This window comes from Rissa tridactyla, chromosome 8 (assembly GCF_028500815.1).
Source record: "Rissa tridactyla isolate bRisTri1 chromosome 8, bRisTri1.patW.cur.20221130, whole genome shotgun sequence".
Lineage (NCBI taxonomy): Eukaryota > Metazoa > Chordata > Aves > Charadriiformes > Laridae > Rissa > Rissa tridactyla.
The window spans coordinates 39,881,317-39,903,258 of record NC_071473.1 but is presented as its reverse complement, the minus strand read 5'-3'; the positions used below and the strand labels follow the sequence as shown (position 1 = coordinate 39,903,258).

At 37.0% G+C, this 21,942-nt stretch overlaps 1 protein-coding gene across 10 annotated transcripts in view; it reads right to left on the bottom strand.

Moving 5' to 3' along the window:
- The window catches only part of TTLL7 (tubulin tyrosine ligase like 7), a 74,638-nt gene that overhangs the window by 27,665 nt on the left and 25,031 nt on the right, over positions 1 to 21,942 (bottom strand). For all 10 annotated transcript variants that reach the window (XR_008468215.1, XM_054212874.1, XM_054212872.1 and 7 more), the window contains 7 exons: positions 19,842 to 20,000; positions 18,241 to 18,457; positions 15,527 to 15,691; positions 14,546 to 14,704; positions 3,557 to 3,651; positions 2,763 to 2,910; positions 2,608 to 2,681 (listed from right to left, as the gene is read on the bottom strand). Coding sequence is in view for 9 of the 10 variants with exons in the window: in XM_054212874.1 (XP_054068849.1) it covers positions 2,608 to 2,681; positions 2,763 to 2,910; positions 3,557 to 3,651; positions 14,546 to 14,704; positions 15,527 to 15,691; positions 18,241 to 18,457; positions 19,842 to 20,000 (1,017 nt within the window). In the remaining variant the exon portion in view is untranslated. The remainder of the gene's footprint in view (positions 1 to 2,607; positions 2,682 to 2,762; positions 2,911 to 3,556; positions 3,652 to 14,545; positions 14,705 to 15,526; positions 15,692 to 18,240; positions 18,458 to 19,841; positions 20,001 to 21,942) is intronic.

The window sequence follows — 21,942 nt, the reverse complement described above, 5'->3', positions numbered from 1 at the left end:
CATGTAAAATTCAGAGCCACAAAATAATTTGTATTATCAATAAAAGGACACAAAACGGTGAAAACCTGAACAATTGCTTTGAGTTAATGGGCATGATGTAAATTAAAGATTGAATAAGGACTGCACATGAATGCTAAATCCTCCAAAATAATGAACAGGAAGAAATAGGTACTATAAGAAAAAAAAATTTCTGGTACACAGATGTAAAGGGTGACTCTGATTTTCCATTAGACCAGCTATGCCATTATTCTCTAAAACCGCAGGTAAGGAGATGATGACAATATGAGAAGCAGGACTTGGCGATTTATTCATGCTCATCAAGCAACAAGGGGCTTTGAAGAAAACCACTCCAATCCATTTGTCATGAAAGCCTGAAACACAGCCAGAAATTATGAAAGTGGAAGACTAATTTCTAATGTATTGCAAGGAGTAATCCATAATTAAATTCTGCCCGCACTGTGCAAAGCATAGGTACCATTTGTATATTGACCGGCATTATGTGACTTTTATGGTTTTATGGATCTGTTGTGAACTTTTTTACAAGGTCCTTTCTCCTCCCTTTTCAGTCTTTTTCTCCTTGAAAAAATTCATTTCATGATGATTTTGTTGCAATGAAAAAAGGATGATTCCATTAGACTCAGGGCAGTTTTACAGAAAGTGAAGATGGTTCCAGTTTGCATAAAATACCTGTAGGAGCTCTAATCTAGTTGCGGTCAACACTTTTTAACGGTGTTGATATTTTTGCTGAAAAAGTGCCATAGAACAATACTTTAAAGAAAGGATATTCATTTTGATATATGTAGAAATACACTGCAGCTAAAAGCCATATATATCCTTTTCAGTTCCTCATGAATTCACAAATGTTTGAAAGTATGGTTCCTACGCTGACCACCCCAGGACTCCTACTAGAATCAGTGGGCTAGTTATGCTTGCAGACACTCGACTAAGCCAGCTGCTGAACTGACATCCATAGATTAAATCAAAGCCTGCTGAGGTTGATTGACGTTTCTCTGGATTTTTGTTCAGAAAGCAATATTAATCCATGCAGCAATACTAGCACCCAAAATTTCCATGATTCTATGGCAATGCCTGACAGAAGTTAGTCCTTCTCTGCAGAAGAACATCACAAGGAGAAAATACTGCATAATGCTCAGCTAAAATTTCTCTGCGTCTCTAGCCAAGATTCCTTTACTTCTCAGGCTCTGCTGATTCTTCAGCCTTTTTGCAAACACATGGTAATAAGAAAACACAAAGCTGTTCTGCCATTTCACACGTGCACATTCCTCATGAAATGACACTTCATTTTTTCCCTAAGGCAAAAAAAAAATATATTTTTGCATTTTTATTGATTTACATTAACCAAAAAGCTAAATAAAGAGAACATTTGGCTCATTTTCAGCCAAGAACTGAATAAGCAACCTACAATGTGATCAGTTAAAAAGTTAGACTATAAAGTTATCAAAAAAGCAAAATGTATTAAAGCATCATGATGTTTCTCTTTCTTATAGTCTAAGTAGCACGAAAATAACTGTTTCATTGTGGGGGGGTTTGTTAGGTACTAGTTGAGCTCCACATATGTCAAGAAAGGATGTGATTAAAACTGGGAATGTTACAAAGGAAGGCTTTTTGTAAGCAAAATGTTAACTCATCAAAAATGAAAATTTCAAAGAAACATCTATCTGTTTAAATGAGAAATTTACTGGGAATTATAGAACAACTGCTCAAAAAAAAAGCAGAGATCAAGAAGAGCAGTAAAGGCATTTTGACTAATTCAGACTAAAAGATGTGAACTCGGACCTCCCACATCCTTGATGAATGTTATAAAGAGTGGGCAAATACTCCCATCATCTCTTCTAGACATACTCCACTCCCTTTTGCCAAACATTCATAGGCCTTGCTTTCACTTCTCATTAAACAAATATAAAGAAATAATAGTAATAATAAAAACATCGTAAAACAAAATTATTGTTTTCTGGCCAATACCTATTATAGCCAACAAGTTAAGTTAAAGCTTCCTTTTCAGTGTATTTTACCAAGCAATCTGAAGATACTTACATTTAAGCCTAGTAAGATCCGAAATCAAAGTGCAGAAATATGAATATAGTATTTCAAATGCCCTTCTATCAAAAATGATGGAAGCACCAATAATGTTTCTGAACTTTTGGCAAGCCTCATAGATAATATTCAGATTTGATTTTTTATAGGGGAATACTCAGATTTGATTTTTTTATAGGGGTATACTCACACCCATATATTGTCCACCCTAGAGATAAGAATCATCGTACGTGATTATAGAACAGGCCCATAATGACAGTCATGGTTCTTGGTACACTGAATGTGAACAATCATGTCTTTCAGGCAAATGTCTTGTACAAACACTAGGAGTAACTGATGTGATATAAATTCCTAAGTGCACGCACACATTCGAAATGAGAAAAAAGAACTTATCTAAAAAAAAAAAATTTACTACCTGGTGTACATGTATATCTTCTCTATAAATGCCTACATATTTCTGGCAGAACATGATCATCTACCACAAATACTTGTTTCCATTATTCCTAAAAAACGCATGGAATACTTCCTACAAATACAGTCAAAAATAGTTACCTGTAGTTCCCCATGTGTTTATTTTCATGCTCCTCTTTGGAAATCTGTTTACGTACTTGTGCAAGTCTTTCCTTCTACAAATCAAGAAAACAAGACAATTAAAACAAAGAGAGCATAAGCCATGGGCAAGAAACAGCACATTTTTTCCTTCCTACCAGTTCTTCTTTTCTCCTTTCCAGTGTGTGGCGCTGCTTCTCCCACTCTGAGGAACCTGGCAACAGTTTTTTCATTGAACCTTGACCATAGAGTCTTTTTTGAGCCTCAGCCTTCTGTTGAGCTAGATTTCTCCTTTTATCACTTGTCCTGAAACACAGATGATATTAAGATATGTCAATCCAATGCAGCTGACAGTGCAAGTATATCATCTGTATTTTCCCATCAGTCATGTGCAGTTTATGATATAAAATTAGAATTGACACATTCATTATGAATTTTTTTAAATATTAACTTTTATGGCTACAATATTTTCATGCTTTAAGGTGTACTGTAATGACTTTGTACTATAATTTAATGTACAAACATGGTTGTATCTATTTTCCTGAAGTGTAGATTTTTTCCAACCTATCCCAACTACAAAGTTTTCCTGTAGAGGAATATGGCTTTTGACTATATATGGAACTATCACCAAAGCAAATTTCCTGTATGGCCACATGCCCATGACTGCACTTACATCCCCACTTTGAGACCTGTTTGAAAAATCATTAAAAAAAAAAAAAATGTACAAAAATTACTATTACCGCTCATTTTTTGCAAGCACATGAACAAGAAGAAACATTAAATTTGGGTTAATTTCAGTAGCAAAACTGACAGCAAGGGAAACATTTACATTCTGAAAATATGAAGATGGAAAAAAAGTCTTCATTTTCTCCTAGTCTGGTTGAAATTAAAAAAAAAATAATAAAAAAATAAAGCAACAGAAAGAGAGGCAGACTGAAGAGGACAAGTTTACCGTATGTTGAGAAGCTTTAATGCATTTAGCAGAACGCCTTTTTTTACATCATAGTCTATTTTTTGATCAGTTCCAAAGCTTGGGGCACGATTAATCTGAAAAAACAAGATACAGCAGACTCAGGAATGTTCAGCTTCACTGAGAATCTATATTCAGTAGTAGCTGAATATAGTAGTAACTATATAGTATATATAGTAGTAACTATATTCAGTATTCAGGAGAAGGCTACTTGGACTCAGTAATAGCCTTCGGAGAAACCATTCTTTCAAGCGTAGCAGAGAATAAGAGAACACATGTTGAGAAGCTCATTTCTGTTCATATTTTTAAAAAAATAGAGCATTGAATATCACAGATACTGGGAGCCAGATGTACCTTTCAACCACCAAGTCATCCAGACACTTGCAATGAACACCGTTCAAGTACTGGCACTGTGAATCCAGTCTAATCTATCCTTGGGTGCTGCAACCAGAAAATTTGCCGTGCAAAGTGCTGTTAAACACATTATAACAGACTATGTGCCATGCTACGGTAGTCCAGCACAGGCAGAGTTAAACTCTTTTCTAGTTCCCAGTCTGAAAGCAACTTTGAATAACTTCAAACTTCTTTAAAAAGTAACAACTATATAAGGACAGAAAGAGGCTCTAATTCAAGGTCTTCTCATGTATATTTAAATAACTATTCAGCTACACTTTACAGCAACACCTAGAGATCTAAGTTATTAAATCAGTACGTAGTGTGAAAACAAAAAATAATTAACAGTCTCGGTAACAAAAAGCTTATAGCTAAGTACAAGATAAAAGATTAACATTGTCACCATAAATACAGAGGGACAAGGGAAATGCAACTGGGAATCACTGAGACTAAACCACACACTTTATAGCCAGGAGTCTCAACCAACCACCACCAAGCTTTGGAGCCCCTGCAGAAGAACTTCAGCTTTTGGAAAGCTTTGAGGAGGGATCACGAAGTAGCCGCATCAACACTTCTAGGAACACCTTCCAGGCTGGTACAAAAATTTAGACATGAGTAACGGGTTCTAATGAGAGGCAGGAATCCTCTCGATTGATAGTGAACGAGCAGTGCTGGTCACAGAAGGGACAGATACTAAAGAGCTTCAGAACGGAAAACTAATACCTTGTGCCCCATGCAAATAAGATGTGGGATAGTCGGTATGTCCAAAGCAGAGGGCAAGAGTGGTTCATTAAAATTGTGTTTTAACACTTTAGACACATTAGAGCATCTTAGAACCTCTACAGTAATGGGACAGAACTATTCTGGCTGATGAGCCACCGCCTGTCCTGTTGCGGAGTCCCAGCTGCCCCACCACTTATGCTTATTGCTGAAGGGTACCCTTTGGCTTCGAGAATCAGCTTCTTTGCTGGCTTTGCACACAGGCTAGCAAAGTGGGCAATGAGATCTGATGTTGAAAGAAAAATAACAGAAAACCAGCAGAAATAGCGAAAACATGTATACATATTCTTTTTTGGAAGACTTTCCTCCAAATATTTAATTGGCCAACCCCCTTAGACTGACCTGTTCATCTCCTCTCACATCACAAAGACTAAATTTTTTTTTCCTGTACTGTGATAGCAAAAACATTTATTAACTTTTTCTTTTTAAAAATGTGAATGTTCCACTTGCAGCTAAGCAAACATGTAAACATTCAGAGAAACAAACACAAGGATTACAACCCAGTTCTCCAAAGTTCCATTAAAGAATACTGGCAGTTGACAAGACCACAGACACATTGCATCTCATTTTCAACATGAAGTTTAAACAAAACACGTCAACAAGAGCTGCATTGATTAAATTCAGCTGATAACTGAAATAAGTTTGGAAATACTCTGATTTTGAGATATCATACTGTCTGATCCAGGAAGGACCTATGTATGTTTAAAATCATATGCATGAAGATCCAATATGCAACACTATGCTTCAGTCCAGCGAATACCTCAATACACGAAAGGCTCACTGGACTGAAAACAGAGACATAAAATCAAGCCCCACCCCTTTATTCTGGAGAAATGTTAGGTATTGAACAAAATTATACTCTGTACCATGGTATTGCTTTTTTTTACTCCATATCAACATGTAGAAACTACCGATATTCTACTTTGAAATAATGGTTTTGCATGCATTAAAAACAGGTGAACAGACAGAAAGATATTTATTAGAACTTCCAACAAATTAATTTCTAATTTTTTTATGTATAACAAATCCTTAAATCTAGTGAGACTGCAGCTAGATATGACAACTTATTTGGAACATGTAAAATGCTATGTTGGTCCAATAGTGAACTCCTAGGGATGCACAGACACACACAGAGCATTGAAGCATCCAACTTGAGAGCATACAAAAGTGCACACTGTTGTATTTATATTTAGTTTAGGTACTTGCTAGATTTACAACAATTTGAAGTATAATATTGGGCATAAATTCTGCATTAATAAAAATTTTATAAATATGTGTTACTTATATGAGCACCAGTGAGAATTAACACTATGAAAAGTGTAAAATAATTTAAATAACGGTTTCTCTCCTACAGAGTGAATTTTGCCAAAAATCTACCTCTGGCACTTCTGAACAAACAAAACCATATTGACTGTGTTAATCAAGCAGAAAATTAAAGTGAGGTTAGGAAAGATGTAACAAGGCATTTGAAATGCTATTATGAAGCAAAATGCTATTATGAGACATTACGCAATCACTCCACATGAAGGTTTCTGTCACTTTAATGCAGTCATTTAAAAGCTACGGCACTCATAGTGAAAACTGGAGCACTGCCGTATCACCTACATCGTCGATTTTTTTGGCATACCATTCATGACTAATGTTTGAGATCTGAATCCTACTGTGGCCTCAGTCCTGGGTAATATCCTCATCCAGCATTGCTACCAAAACTTCATAACCTGAACCCACTGCTTAAGTCTCTGGTGTGCAAAACCACCCATACTCTTGAGGTAAATCTGCAAGAAATCACAATTAAGTCACAAAACAAAGGGTTGAATCCACAAATAACATTTTTAGAACATAAAAGCCCTCTTCGATGCCAGAAAAAAACCCCATGCAGCAGACAACCTAACCTCCAGAGCATACAGATAATATACTCCCTGCAAAGAGCACAGCTGACTAAACTGGCTAGCACAACGTTTCACAGCCTCACCACACAATACCTTTTCAAGGCTCCACTCAGTTGTGCTCAGAGGTAACTAACACATTTTTCCTTCGCAGCATCTTCATATTATAGACTACCTGGGACTTCACTCAAAGGAATAAAATAACTACATGCTTGATCTATCTGAATGCCTTCCATGACCAGCACTACTCTTACAACTAGCAGTTAACTGGTTGAATCTAGTCATCACAGATTTCATAACACTAATTCTGGAGTTACGGCACTGTCGTGCATTAGGTTTCTTTGGATAAACTATCTTCAAAACTTCAAATTTTCTAACCTGTTGTATACAACAATGCACAGAAAAGAAATACTGCTTAATAAACAAATACAAGTATTCCTCTATATAGACTCCTGGACATAGTGTTTCTCACATCTCTTATTTTTACAATATCACAGTTTTATCTCCCAAGTATCTGCTTTACTGGCAATGATACTTTAGCTTCTTTACTTTCTGACTTCTCAATGGCTATAGAACTGAATTGTCCACATAAGCTTTTAATTCCTCCAACTGAAATCTTTAACTTCAGTTGCATAATTAAAATTTCACTGAATATAGCACATACAATTAAACAAACTGCTTGTAAGCACAGCAGTTGTGTAGCTCCATGTATTTCATAATTACACACTGGTCAGTAGAGACCTCATATCTGTAATGCTTAAATTAAGAAACCTATGTTGAAGTACCTCCTGTGAAGGCTCCCATCCACAGTTACATTTGCAAATGATTCTGATTTTACAAAAACTAAACTCCGTAAATATGTAAGATAGATACACTATTTTCTTCTTCACCAAGACATGGGATAAATTTCAGCCTGGCATTTCACCTCTTTACCAAAACAGTCAAAGAACATATTCTCACCTCCCACTGCTGCAGCCTATTAGTATGGAGTAGGAAAAGAAATTTTCTACTCTCTGTCACACATACCTGTTGAAAAGGCCGTTCAAATATAAAGAGAGATTATATGAATGACTTTATAAACCTAAAATCAATTGAATAACATATTACATCCTTTCAATAACAGGGATTTAATCTCTGTTCAATCTGTAGGACAGCATTAATGTTTTGGAAAGGATCTCATTCTTTATTAAAGTGATTGAGATTGCTAACAATAGAATTCAAAAAGTCAAAGAAATTTATAAGCCATAAAAATCCTATTATACGGATTGCTGTTAGTGGCTATCATTGAGCAGATCTTTGATTAGAGACAATCATGAAGTTCATTCTAATCACTCATTTCTAGACTTCACAAACTGTGAGAGCGCTCACCGCCTTTTTCTTAGCTTAAGCAGAAGGCTCTTTTTCCATGGCAGTTTAAACAAATACGAATCCAAGCTGCCGTACTCTGCCTACCTCACTGTCTTGCCACTCGGGTTCACAGAGAGCGCAGAAGCTGATCCCAATGATCCACACAAAGATTAACCTCACCAAAAATTATTTCTCATTGGTCCTTGATCATCTCAGGAAGGAATCCTACAAGCACCAGTGCCATCACAGGGAAAGGAGCATGCCTTTAACAAAGGCCAGGAGGAGGGAAGAGATCTCACAGCCGGTACATTCGTCAGTTTAAGCACCACAGAACCGCCTCATACAGGTGCAGTTTCACATTTAACCTAGTCCAGTGTGACTGCAGGCTGCCAGAAAGGACTGGTGCTGCCCCCCTCTTAGTCCTGCCTTCACATCACTTCCCTCTTCTCCACACCAGACCAAGCGTTGGGAAGTCCCTGTGTGAGGAAGTTTTACAGGTAAAATTAGTGTAAAATTACAGTTTGCTTCAAATGGTAAATGAGACATTAATCCAAAAAGAAACATCTCACCCAATAGACATGATCACTGGATAGAGGCAAGTTGCTAGACCAGCTCTTTGGGCAACTGTCCACAGTAATACCATATTATACGTTAAACCAAACTGCAGCATTTTTCACTCTTTATTCACTGGAAAAGTGGTAAGAGTAGGAGTTACTACAAATATTGAGCCAGTTAAAGCCATGTCTGCTTAGTGGGTTCACTGCTACTGTTTGAGAGCAAAGAAAACCCATGTACAAGTGTCAGATAGAAGAAAAAGCCAGCAGACAGCAGGAGAAAGAGCCCTAAAAATGGTTCTCCAACATAACAGAGGGAGAGACTGCCTGAGCACAAAAATAACTGAAAGGAAGTCTTCTTTGTTCTACGTAAATAAAATTAAAAAGAAGGAAAGAATTGAACCAAAGAGCTAGATGAACAGTCTCATCTGTTGCTCTTCCTAATGGTAGCTGGCAAGGTTCTAAATATTACTAAATGCTTGGGTCAAGGGAGAAGTGAGCTTTTGCAGCTTTTCTTTTATACATATGTATATATACACTCGTCACATAATTGAAATGCTGACCTTGCCGAGGACCATGGGAGGGCAGCATTAATGGCGCTCTGTGCTCACCTCACTGATCATTAACGCCTGTGCACCACTCCTTTGTTAACACTGCCTCACTGACTGATATAAAAGTGCTTTGTCAAACACGTACAGTTTTTACTAAAGAATATGAGTAAAGGAGGTGCTCTCTGTTGCAAACCTACAAAGAAAGCGTTCCTTTTCAAACATACAATAAGCGGCAATAGAGGTTTTAAGAAAAGTGTTAGTTACATCAATGAATATTTGAAAAATCCAACGCTTTAATAGAGATATATTTTCAGCTTTCATTATGTTTTTACAGACTCTTGGAAGCAGAAGAATGGGAATTTCCCATGCTTAAAGTTTATATTTACAAAGCTCAGAATTCCTTTGTTAAAGTTATTAACTACTCATTTCTGGACATAATGTTAACAATTCTACTTTATACAATAATGTAACTATTGTACTATTACTTTTCATACTATTCTTATTTGGACTTCATACAACTTAAGTGAGACACTGAAGTGAGCTCTTCTCAACAGAGTAACAGTGGAGGCTGCTCACCCTGACATCAGAAGTTGCTGGACTGTGCTTCAGTAAGAAACAACATGAACTCTCAGGTTCTCTATGTGTTTTAAATAAGCTGAAATTTGATTTACAACGTCGTTATGTATTTTGAAACGTACCAGTTCAGAGAAAAGAAAACATCATGGTCTCCCCAGTAGATATTTGTATAATACACATACTCTCAAAATGGCAGCCCAAGAGCTGTGCCTGATCATGTAAGGTGGTGAACACTTCCTTCAAACAGAATGCTTTTAAATCCTCTTAATTTTTGTGACTGTTAAGAGCAATCTGAATATCACAGAGGACTGTCTGTACCTGACAAATTACTCAAAATGTTCTCCATCCACCGGTTTGAATATAATTCATGTGCTTTGTGGAAAGCTGACACAATACGCAGCTGGCAGAATTCTTTTTTTTTTTTTTTTTTTTAACAGTTCTAAATTATAAAGTAATAATGGCCAGCCTCACAGTAAAACCCAAAGGGGTTAAATCTGTGTGGAAACCATAGGGGCATAACAAATTTGCGTGCCCAAAATGCCAGTTCAGTTGCTTTTCTGATGAGAATCTCACCTTAAATTTTCTGTATGAAGTTTAAGCTTTTTCCCCTTGAGAAATAATTTACAGCACATTTGCTTTGCATAGTTATCTATGTGCATTTATCAGAGCATCACCAAGGGATGTATTTCCCTATTTCAAAACAATAAAAGAAATCCAAAAGATCACAGAGAAAGCTTTTTTTCATACTTGTTTCTCTTATTCTCTTTCTCTTCATTCAAGCAACCTTTCCACATCATGCTGTTATGCACGATTCCGGAATTCTTCCAGCCATTTCACTGTGCATCTCTGAGGAGAGCCTGACTCCGATGTCTCTCAAAGCCCACTTCAGGTCTGCAGTTAGATCCCACAAAACCCTCCCTTTCCAGGCAAAGCAAACCCAGTTCAGCCAGGTCTTCCTCATACAACATACGCTCCAGCACTCTAAGCACCTTAGCACCTTTCTGATGAATTCACTATGGTTCATCAACGTCTCTCCCTTACTCTAAGGGATAAAAATGGACAGAATATTCCAGATGTGGCCTCACAGGTGCCAAACAGATCATTGCCATCAACCTGCAGGTCCAGTTAGCCAACGTCACTGTAAGTACACGTTGTTGACTCATGCTCGACACTTTGAGAGAGATGAGATGTGACTGAATCTGTTTTGTTTTGCTGAAGGTCAGTCATTTTCCACAAGCCATGTTGCTGATTGAGATGCAGAACTTGATCTCAAACAAAAAGATTACATTTATGCAGCAGCTTTATGAAAAATGGTATCACAGGAAAAATTCAAATGCCAATGAAATGCAATGAGATACATAGGAAATGTCTGTCATCTAAGTAGTACACAAAATGCAGATACCATTACCCTATATATTCAGCTGTTTGATATCTGCATATAATTTTACTCACGGGGCTAAATACTTGCTATATGGAACAAAGTTTCTTGCATTGTCAAATGTGATCATGGGTGAGAAATCTTGAGAAGTCTTGGGCAAAAGCACTACCTTAAGAAAACTGCTTTTCCCTTAAAATATCCCTTAAAAGAAAGTACTGTCCCTTATTTTTCATGTGGCTATCCCTTGTTTCCAGACAAGAAATATTGTTGCTGACTAATCGGTAAGACAGCAGCATTGTAAAGTAATCTTGATAACGCACCAGTGATACTGTCACAATAGGTATTCATAACTGGTTACCAGAGCATTGTCTATGTATCTGCCTCCTGAGAGACGATTATTTAGAGTTCAACGACCTGAGAACAGGACACATACATTACTAGGTTGTGTTAATATAACATGTAATTTTATCAGAAAGGCACATCTTGAAGATTGTTGGCAAAACCAGGATTCTATGAAGGCCCGGAAAGCTACAAGCAATGATAGCAAAGGCCTTGAAAATCCAGAGACTCTGAGATATACACTGATCACAGTGGCCAAGTAGTATTCACTACAGGAATGCAATAAAGACAACCCTAAGTGAAGCTAAGAGCAATGAAGAAGAAACCTTCACCATCAACAGTGTGTTTTTCCTGCTGAAGAACACAAGACACTGAAAACTTGCTATAACCACCTACCCACCTTTTTTTTGGAGAAGCAGTCCTCTCCTGCCCCTTGTCGGCCTTTGGATCTCCAGGGGCATAGGCAGGGTAAGCATAACACAAGAGAAAGGAGTAGATACCAGAAAGCTTATATATGTGAGCTTTAACTACTTTATTAATAGAAATTTGCAATAATTGGATACTTTGGCCTAAGATGCCCAAAGTCCTTTTAACTGGATGGATAGCAAAGTTTGGAACAGATTTGCTAGTTCACTTACACTAAATAATAAATCTGTGGACCTGTATATAAGGTGAGTTTCTCTCACCCACATAAATCACAAGGGAAGTGGTAGACCCTGCACTTTAGGCAGTTATTAAAATGGGATCTCCAAGGATCACAACTTTGTGATCCCAACTGGATATAACAAGGTTGAACAATGCTGGAGTCCATCCAAGAACTTCAAGTGTACGATTTTCCTATGTACATAAATTAATTTAGCTTGGAAGTTTTAGACAAAAAGAGTAAAACTGGATTTCCTGGGAGCAGAAGGGAGATCTAAGTAGTTGTTGCTACTCAGAAAGGATGGAGGCTGCTGGGGCTGCACGGATGCTTGCCGGAGACATTTGGTGCCACAAGATGGCAATCACGCATTTCCCACAGCCCTCACTTCGGTAGAAGGTTCCGGAAGTTCAGTAGCATCAAGGAGCAGGAAAGCTACATCGCATCAGGGCAATATAAACACAAGTCATCTCAGGAAAGCAGGGTCATTATAATGTTGCACAATTTATTTCTTATAATAGCTTATTAAGCTATCTTTATAACAGAAAAACTACATGAGCTATGGAAACATGAAACTAGATTTACCATCTTAATCCTATTTTGGCAATTTTCCCATAACATTGGGAACATCTGGAGCCTTGTGATTAGTACTTGTTACCACTGTTAGAAAGAATGATTCACTCCCCTAAGGGGGGTTTGGCAAGAGGGAAATAGTGGAAAAAGAGTGGTAAGCTAGGGAAGAAGCCTGAACTAGTTTAAGAAAAAAAAATTATAGATAGATATACATATATACACTCGCTGTATATATATATATAATTATGTATAGTGCATATTTTATCTTTACTACACTACATACAGTATACATACAGTGTGCACACATATACACACTGTGTGTTTGTTTTGAGATCACTGCAAAAAACATGAACAAGCACAGTAAAAATGAGTACAGAAACTAAATTACTGTTTCGAAGTTTGACATTTCTGTTAGTTTAGTTCAATATCTGGCAAAATAAGTTCAAGGATACCTGTATCACCAAAAGCAGAAGAGGAAATAATTAGACTTCTGTATTTAAAGAAATCATAACGAGGCATACAACTCAAGTATTCTCCAGCAACACAAAATACCAGAGCAGCATTTACTACTTTATGAGATCCCTCCTTCACAAACAAGGAGTCTGGGATAGTATGATTCTCTTCTCTGAGACCCTTATCATAAATGATGAATCGAACCCCCTAAAATCTCCATACTGCGTGTAAACATCCACAGAGACAGAGGGGTGTCCTTCAGCGGATTCACTACCCAGGCTGATTCACCATCTCTCACAGCAGAGGTCTGTCACCATTTGCTTCACGGCTGGATGAAATGCATACACAGACCAACTTCAGTCTGTACTTAAACAACTCCATACACTTATGTGCAAGCTACTGGCAACCTATAGAAGATAATCTGGAAGCGTAGAGCTAAATCAAAGGGATGGTAGGCTTTGATCGATAAAGAGATGTCAATGCAGTACAGACTAAGTTCATGTCATGTGCTGCTTTTGGCTAGCACATCAAAGCCAGCAAATATGCCTATGTCTGGCATGGCAACAGTGACGGAATTTGTGCTTTTGTAATTAAAATTATACCGAACCCCTGAGAGAAATAAGCGCAACAAAGCAACTGTTGACAGTATTAATGGTCTGAGAACAAGGTTATAATTTAGTAAATTAATTGTGTACATTTTGCTCATCAGTAGCCAAACAGATTTTTTAATACATTTTGCTTTTTAACTCCAGCTGTACAGCCTCCCAACCAGTTAGCATAATGATATAAGACAATCTGAAAAAAGACGAGTGAAGCCCATGCATATATTAGTAATAGTGTAATTAAAGAAACACAATAGACAAACCTCAAACATTCCTGTCTGAAAATGTGTTCAAGCACCACTTAAGCTTAACTGTAACCAGTAACCACTTAAGCTTAACTGTAACCAGTAACCAGTCAGAGGAAAAACATTTCTTCCAGTCCATTCAGGCCAATTGTTTGACAGCATTTCATGTACTCTGAATTAGTTTCCTCTCTTTGTGTGGGTGCTTTTAAAACCCACAGGAGAGGAAAAGAACACATATCCCCCCAAAAAAGAAAATTAAGACCATACAATCACAAAAGTTGCCAGAACCATATAACAGAGCCATACTCATGAAGGAAAACTACGTAGCATCCAATTGCTATAAACAAGGTCCTTCAGCTACAATAATGACTGGATTAACATCACAACATCACATTTTTCATTAAAACTTTCGAAAACATATGAAATGCTGCACTCCTCCAGGAAGACAATTACCTTTACCAGAGTCTCCAAACATCACTGCAAGTCAGTGTTTCCATATGGACGCTGCAGAAAAAGCACCATCTATGTACTCAACAACAGTACTTCCTGCAATGCACCGATTTTCATTGTAAGCTTTCTTACATAGATACATTTTCACCAGGGGGCTTAGTTAACTTTACTCTTAAAAATTTACGTTTGTTTAAAGAGGTTTACCTCTAGGAGCCATGGTTTTAGTTTTCTGTCCAGCAGAATATCAAATCCCAGGACTTCAAAGCAGACACTGTCACTTCCAGGTGCTTGCCCTGGCCTGCACATGCGATAAGCATGAAGAACATGTGGCTCTGCAACTATGAGAGTCTTCACTACTAACTCCTGTAGGGATTTTTTTCAGAAAAATTCATCAGGAGAGAAGATACCAGTATATGTTGAACTAGTGTGTTTCATACTTTAATCTTTTACATGTCATTAAAGTATCTACTAAAAAGATTTAAAATACCAAATAAATGGTCTATAATAAATAAACTATTCCTATGGAGTAACATATATGGTTTCTTATATAACTCTGGAGAATATTGTTCTACTTTCGATAGTACATACATACCTTTAGATATGTAATAACTAAAATGCTAAATGTATATTGGGAACAAAGTACAGTATAGCAAATCTTCACCCATATCATTTTGCAATATAATTTTCAATAAACATTCTCAGAATCATATGTACAGATGAGGCCTAAGCTCTAACAATCTTAGGCCTATTCCTCACCTAAAGATACCTGTAACATTATCACTGGACTTCAACGGCACAGGTTCCAGTCCACCGATACACGCAACGCTGACTACAATTTTGTAAATATTCACACATAAAATTCACTTTATATTCTAGAAAAGTCTCCAAGAATTTAAATGGCATGGTTCCTTTGTATCACGTTAATTACATGAATTGCAGTTTGAAAGGGCTTTTGTCCCTCAGAAAAATTTTAACATTAAATTTATAATCAAACTCTGAATTTAGCCTTTTAAAAACCATAATCATCATTTATAGTATGTCCTTTGTAGCATGCATCACTGAGAATTTGGATAAATAAAGTTTCAAAAATCACTCTGGATTCCAGTAAAGTGGATGGCAGAAGCAATTGATTTTTTAAGAATATACATACATAAAACAAGGAAAAGTGTATTAGTTTTATCTTACTGAAATATCACTCCAGAATTTGGAGACATCAAGATTATTTGTTTCTAGAAACTCAGTAAACCATTTTATGGAGCGTTTGCTTCCTTTGTCTTCCGTTTCATCCCGTTCAAAGTGTTCATTATGTTTATTGACAGAGTAGTTAGTCAGATGCATATACAACTGACTCTAAAAAAAGGGAGAAAAGACATTAAAAAGACCTTAAATACAACTCTAGAATGGTCAATTCAAAATAACTGCAAGAAAAAAAATACGTTAAATCAATAATGACAGTTCACAAACAGTTCACATTAGCAAATAACACTATGTGCAGATTTAGCATTTCTGAATCTTGGAGATTTCATCTACTAAATGTTTTAGCCTTCTTATAACAAAACCTGTGCTCGGATTTAAGCCAGCTGCAGTCAACCGACTAACCACTCAACATCTGCTTAGGCAATATAGCTGCCATTTTTACAGGTCTGCATGTAAACAACTATCTGAAAAAGTGAAGCGCAATTATCATAACTTACAGAATAATTACATTCCACAAGAAGCAAACAATAAAGATGGTATCTGAAGTGCTACTTTAAAAGTGCTAAAAAACATTCTGGCATCTGCTTCATAGACAATCCCACATTTCAGTTTTCACTGTAGTTTATTTATGAGAAATGTTCTCATGATGGTGATACTTTAAAATATCTTTTACATATAAACTCATCTGCCATGTTGATATCTGCCAAAATTGCTCATTTTCAACTGGCTGGTAGCCATACCTCAGAGGGAGGTAAATTTCAAGATATACATTGCATAGATGAGCGAGTGCTCTAGTTCCTTTATGGAGCAATATGTCACCAGCAGCAGATTCATGTTATCAGTTGCATTTAAAAAAAAAAAAAATTACCTTTCCAAGGCTAATTTATAAATTATGATTTATATGTTTACATTATCTCCCAGTACAGATATTAACTCAGCTTTCCACCTACACTACCATAATGACCGTCCTCATCACAGCAAGTTCTCTGTCATGTTTGATTGTTCGCTTGAGTATAGCTGATGTTCTAGCTGACCACAAGCCTTCTGTTCCAATTCCTTTTTGATAAGATAGCCAATAGATAACACAAGCCTTCTGCTGCCATTTATCACACTGCACTTACATTTAAAAAAACCCACTTAACGAAATTAACAAAAACAAGCAACTTAATTGCAGGCTAGTTAGCAATATATTGTATTAGCACTACAAGTAATTAATTTCTCCCATAGCTTCCAATTACTGCTTTGAGAATCATTCTGAAACATATTGTTGTTGAGTCATTATAAATGTCATCTTTCCATGACATTCAAATTATTTCAGACAAAAGCAATTATTTTTCAGACTACAAAAAACAGAAGTGTTTTTAGAACATTTGTTAAACATCTTAACTAATCTTCAGTCTGAAGTTATCTGGAACAATGTCACTGTGAACAATGTCATCCAAAGAAGTCATCAGTGATAAGCCAGGTTATTTCATACAATAGACAAACTGCAACATGAACAGTTGTGAGAACACAGAAACAACTGCCTGTTCTGTTTATCCACTCAGAGCATATTTCAGTGCTGCTAATGCTGAGATTAGTAAGAATAGAAAAATATTAAAAGCAAACTATTCCAAATATAATATTGGAACTCTTCCAGTTATACCATTTGTACTGGGCTCCAAATTATACCTGCATTCTTCAAAGGAGCACTAAGAGACAGTCACGATTTTAAGTGACAAGTAGGGAAAAAAGCTCTCCATGCGTTGTCTATTGCATAATTACACTGAAGCAGCTCTAAAAGTATGTGGTACGGAAAAGGAAAGACATGGTAGTAATGGAGTACAGTTAGGTATGAGAAACTCAAATCTACTGATGCCTTTCAATGCTTCAAACCTAGTTCTTTCTTAACAGACATCTGCATTTTGGTCTGTGCCAGAAGAGAGGGGTTATACCTCTCGAGAGGGGAAGATGCTATACAGTGAACAGGAGGATTTAAAGAGTCCAAAAGCGTTACCACGTCCCTTACCATTTCTTGTTTCTCTGCAAGTTTCTAGGCAGCCCTGCTGCATCATCCTAAAGTTGTAAAGTACATACTCCTTTCCCTGCTGAAGCAGTCACTGACAAACAGCACCACCAGCAGATTCCCTCGCATTCAGGGATTGCAGTGACCACTCTCACGCGCTGGTCTTTGTATTGCTGCTTCTCTGTTTTCTGCATAGGTTCCCAAGACAATGGCTGAAACATTGCAGGATCCTCAGCAGAAGCTCTAAATTTCAGGGACGTTAAACAAGGATCTAGCAGGAGAGAAACCTTACCTCTTCCACCTAACCAAAACTTAGTCTCAGATAAATCTAAAAGCAATGTAACTGTTTTTGATGTGATTTGCTTTACTTCATTTTTTCTGAGTTGAACGTCAGTAATTGACATCTATTGCTTTCTTTTAGGAAATATTTAAACTATTTAGCATGCATACATGCAAAGTTATATAAAATTTTTATACATAAGCAATAACGTGGCTATACTTGTGATTTTGATAGAAAAGCATGAGTTAAATATCTTTCATTTTAATTTTTTTCTCTTCAATAACAATGCAGAAGTTCAGCCAGATGAATACCAAATTAAATCTCATGTCACAACTTACTTTATTTTACCTCCTCCAAACACAACACAGGTAAAAGTCTACATGCATAAGCAATAAATTGGAATAAACTTCAACTTACCAAATTTGAGTCACTGGGGGGATGGTACTTTTCTGTGCCCATTCTCACCAGTCCATCATGATATAAAAATACTTTTAATGGATCACAGGAGGTTACAAGAATATACACACGTAAATCAAACTTGTAGCCTTCCATAAGAAATGGCTTGTCAAGATATTCCTGAACAATCAAGTGATCCTGAGCTTGTAACTTTTCTCCATTTCTTATTAAAGAGATCCTGGTAAAAACAAAAGTTCTTTTGAAAACATGGAACTTCGACATTACTCTTCATAATAGATTTTCATGGTCACCCAGCCAGGTAGCCAGGCTAAAGTCTACCTGGAGAGAGAGACTTACATATCTGATTTGTATGGTAGAGAAAAAGTGCTGCATGGCTTTTGGTTTCCTGTTCTTTATGGTGCTTCACTGGATGAAATGAGCCATTTCAAAATAACTTTCTGCTTCCTTTGATTCAACGATTTGTAATAATGGGTTCCCTCTACACTTCGAAATTGCTTGGCAGAACGACCAGTTTCCAGGTTCTGTGATTACACCCCATGCAGCAGTAAAAATAGGCTTCCAGTCTTTGTCACAACTTCTGCCCGAGGTACACATTGTAAGGAACTTTCAGTGCTAACCTGACTCAGCGATGACGTTTGCAAAGCAGGACACTGATCGGTACGACTAAGGATGGCATAGATTAAGCTCAGTATTTCTGTATTCCAGTTTTGCCACATCCGAATGAAAAATGGTTTATACACAGACTATAAACTGGCAGTCCCTAACCACACAGGCTTTTAAATAACTGTAATAGCTAATTTTCAGCATATAATTATTAACCTCGAATTCTCATAGCTTTGTTGCCTTAATCTTACTCTATTATTTATGATACATTTCAGTGTTCTCGTGCTGAATACGTCGAACACAATGAAGTACTTTCCAGACATTTCTCTGAATTATGCTGCTACCTCTCCCTTCAGCTTATCCTTGGCCTTATCAAGATGAATGAAAATTAAGGAAATGGAGAAGTTTGGTGGCCTTACCTTTACAGTAATTCTGATATATTTTTAATAACTAAGAGCTTTACTATACTGTATAATCCAAATTGATATTAAAAGCAATAAAAGCTAAAATTGAAATATCTAAAAAACAAGAACAGAGTGAAGAATGAAATTGCAATATTTATCTCATTGTTTTTACTGTGCAGCCCTGTCACAAAACTGTTTCAACTCAACTGCAGGTCACAGTCTCTTCAGGGCTGTCCCTTCTCCGGCATGGGTGTCACTTCCTTCCAAGAGTGCACCTCCAGCCACATCCCCAACAACATCGCCTCTGTTTCTCCTACACTTTGTGGCTGCCGCTTAAATATGTTTGTGCTTCTCTGACTGGCTGCAGTTTTGGCATGCAATAGGGTGGCCGGGCTGGTCTCAGAGCTCTGGAAGATCCTGACCTCCTCTACACATGACACCCCTGCAGCCCCCAGCCACCAAAACTCTGCCATTTATGCCCCATACAACTTGAAATACAATCTTCTTACTAATACACAGCTTCTGTTAATGTTGTAAATGGCACTGAATTTCACCTTTAATGGGTAAGAAGACTGAAGTTAACGCACAACTTACCCATGTCCCATTGCACCGTTAGCTGGTTTGACTATGAATGTTTTCTGTCTACGTTTCTTCTTCAGTTCTTTTACATAGTTCTGAAACTGTGTGTATTCTGCAGGGAAGATCCATGTTCGAGGAATAAAACTATACTCCTGAGGCTGACTCTTGATCATTCTGCAATAGTAGAGCAAAACCAAATACAAGGTTAAGACATCGTAGGGAACAATCTCCAAAACTGAATCTGGTTAAAGGATGCGGCAAGGTCTTGATCTCTCTGCTTTAATAGCTGTGGCAGCTGAGGTAGTGAACATATTTCATTTTATAGCTCTGTTGCCTGTGCAGAAAAGACAAATAGAAGAAGAAAAATGGTAGAAAATTCAGTCAGTAGAAGTTTCCATCACCCAAAGCTGTGTATCTGGCAGACAAGAAGATTATACTCACACCAGACTGGCAGTATGCGCTAGATACACATGGGTTAGCTTTAAACAAAGTAGCTTTAATAGTGGTTAACAGCCAAGTTGTAGGAGCAATGTGGACTTGGTGGTACTATGCAGACTGGTATACCACAGTTCCCAGCAGACTAAATTTAGTCTTTGCTGAGTTAAATACTGGTGCAGCTAGCTTGTTTCAGGAATCAGAATACCTGAAACTTCATTCATAACCTCGTATGAAATTAGTTCGGGTAACTCAAAACTACTCTGTAAATTAGGGTGGACACTTCTAAAATACAAATTACCCCAGACCAACAGAAGGTGACTGGCTGAAAGAATTAAGTGACATAGGAAGTTTCCCAACTTTGATTTTTTTAAAAATCACACTATGATGAATTCTAATACTTTTTAATTGATTACAGACTTAGGTATACTTCTCCTTTTGCAAAGAAAAGTAATAGCATGAGGATAACTTAAATGTAAAAGAGACTTACAATATCATTTCAATTTTTCATTTCTACTATGAGCCTACATAATACTCCTGATGCAGCATAAGAGACTTTTTCTTTAAGTAGCTCAAATACTAATGGAAAAAACAGAGCTGCCACCCACATCTGTAAGGCTAGGACCGTAGCCAAGCCCTACTGGTATAATAGATACGCTGTCACCAAATTGTTTAGCCAACTACTCAACAAACACTCTGCAGAAACCACAATAGCTATAGTAGTCTTGAAGTACTGCATGAGGTTCAGTGCTTCCGCAGCTTCATTGCAGCTATTATTTTTACAAATCTGGTTTGATGAAAGCCACCAAATATTCATAATCAGTCTTAAAAAACATAAATAGATATTATAATTCGTAATTCATGCAAATTTTTAAACAGCATTCCATCCACTATATATTTACAGATGTTATTACCTCGCTAACTGAATAGCATATCTAGGCAGAAATTATATCATTTTTAGGCAAAAAGCAATTTCTGTGTTATTTTCCATCCCTCTCCAAATGATTTACCATATGCATCCTGAAGTGCTACATGATAGAGACTTGCTATTTAACTTACTCACAGTTTCAATACACATACTCCCTACTCAATGAATGGTATTCTAGATATATAAATATTACTTTGTGATGCCAAGTACATCAGTTCTACATGCCTTTCTCTATCTTATGCATAACTGGGTAGACTACAAACACTTAATAATATGAAGCAGAATACTTAAGCAGTGTTTACAAGTTCTAGTGCTCACGAAAACTTTCAACAAAAGAATTCAGCTCTGTTCTTTCCCTGCTTGGCCCTATTCAGAAATAGCTTAGGATCACCATGAAGTAGCTTGCAGAATCAAGGCCTATTCCATTACAATAGCCCTGTTTTCCAGCACATCTGCTATCCACTACTGTGGGTAACCACTTTTTCACTGTGCTGTTCTATCCTTTAGCCTTTGCAGTCCTTACCAGGAGATCTGAGAATTAAACAGCAAATTATTGCTCTTCTGAGTGCTATTTTAGCTAAACAGATGTGGTCAGACTGTGCTCTTGTTTTTCAGAGTGCTTTCTGTGCCAAAGAATAAAAGGTGTTGAAGAAAACGTAGGTAACTAAAGACATGACTTCTCAGTCTAATAATGCAGGTTCCGCTGCCTAGGTTTCAAGATCCTCTGACTTTTCAAGTATGAAAGGAGGTTAG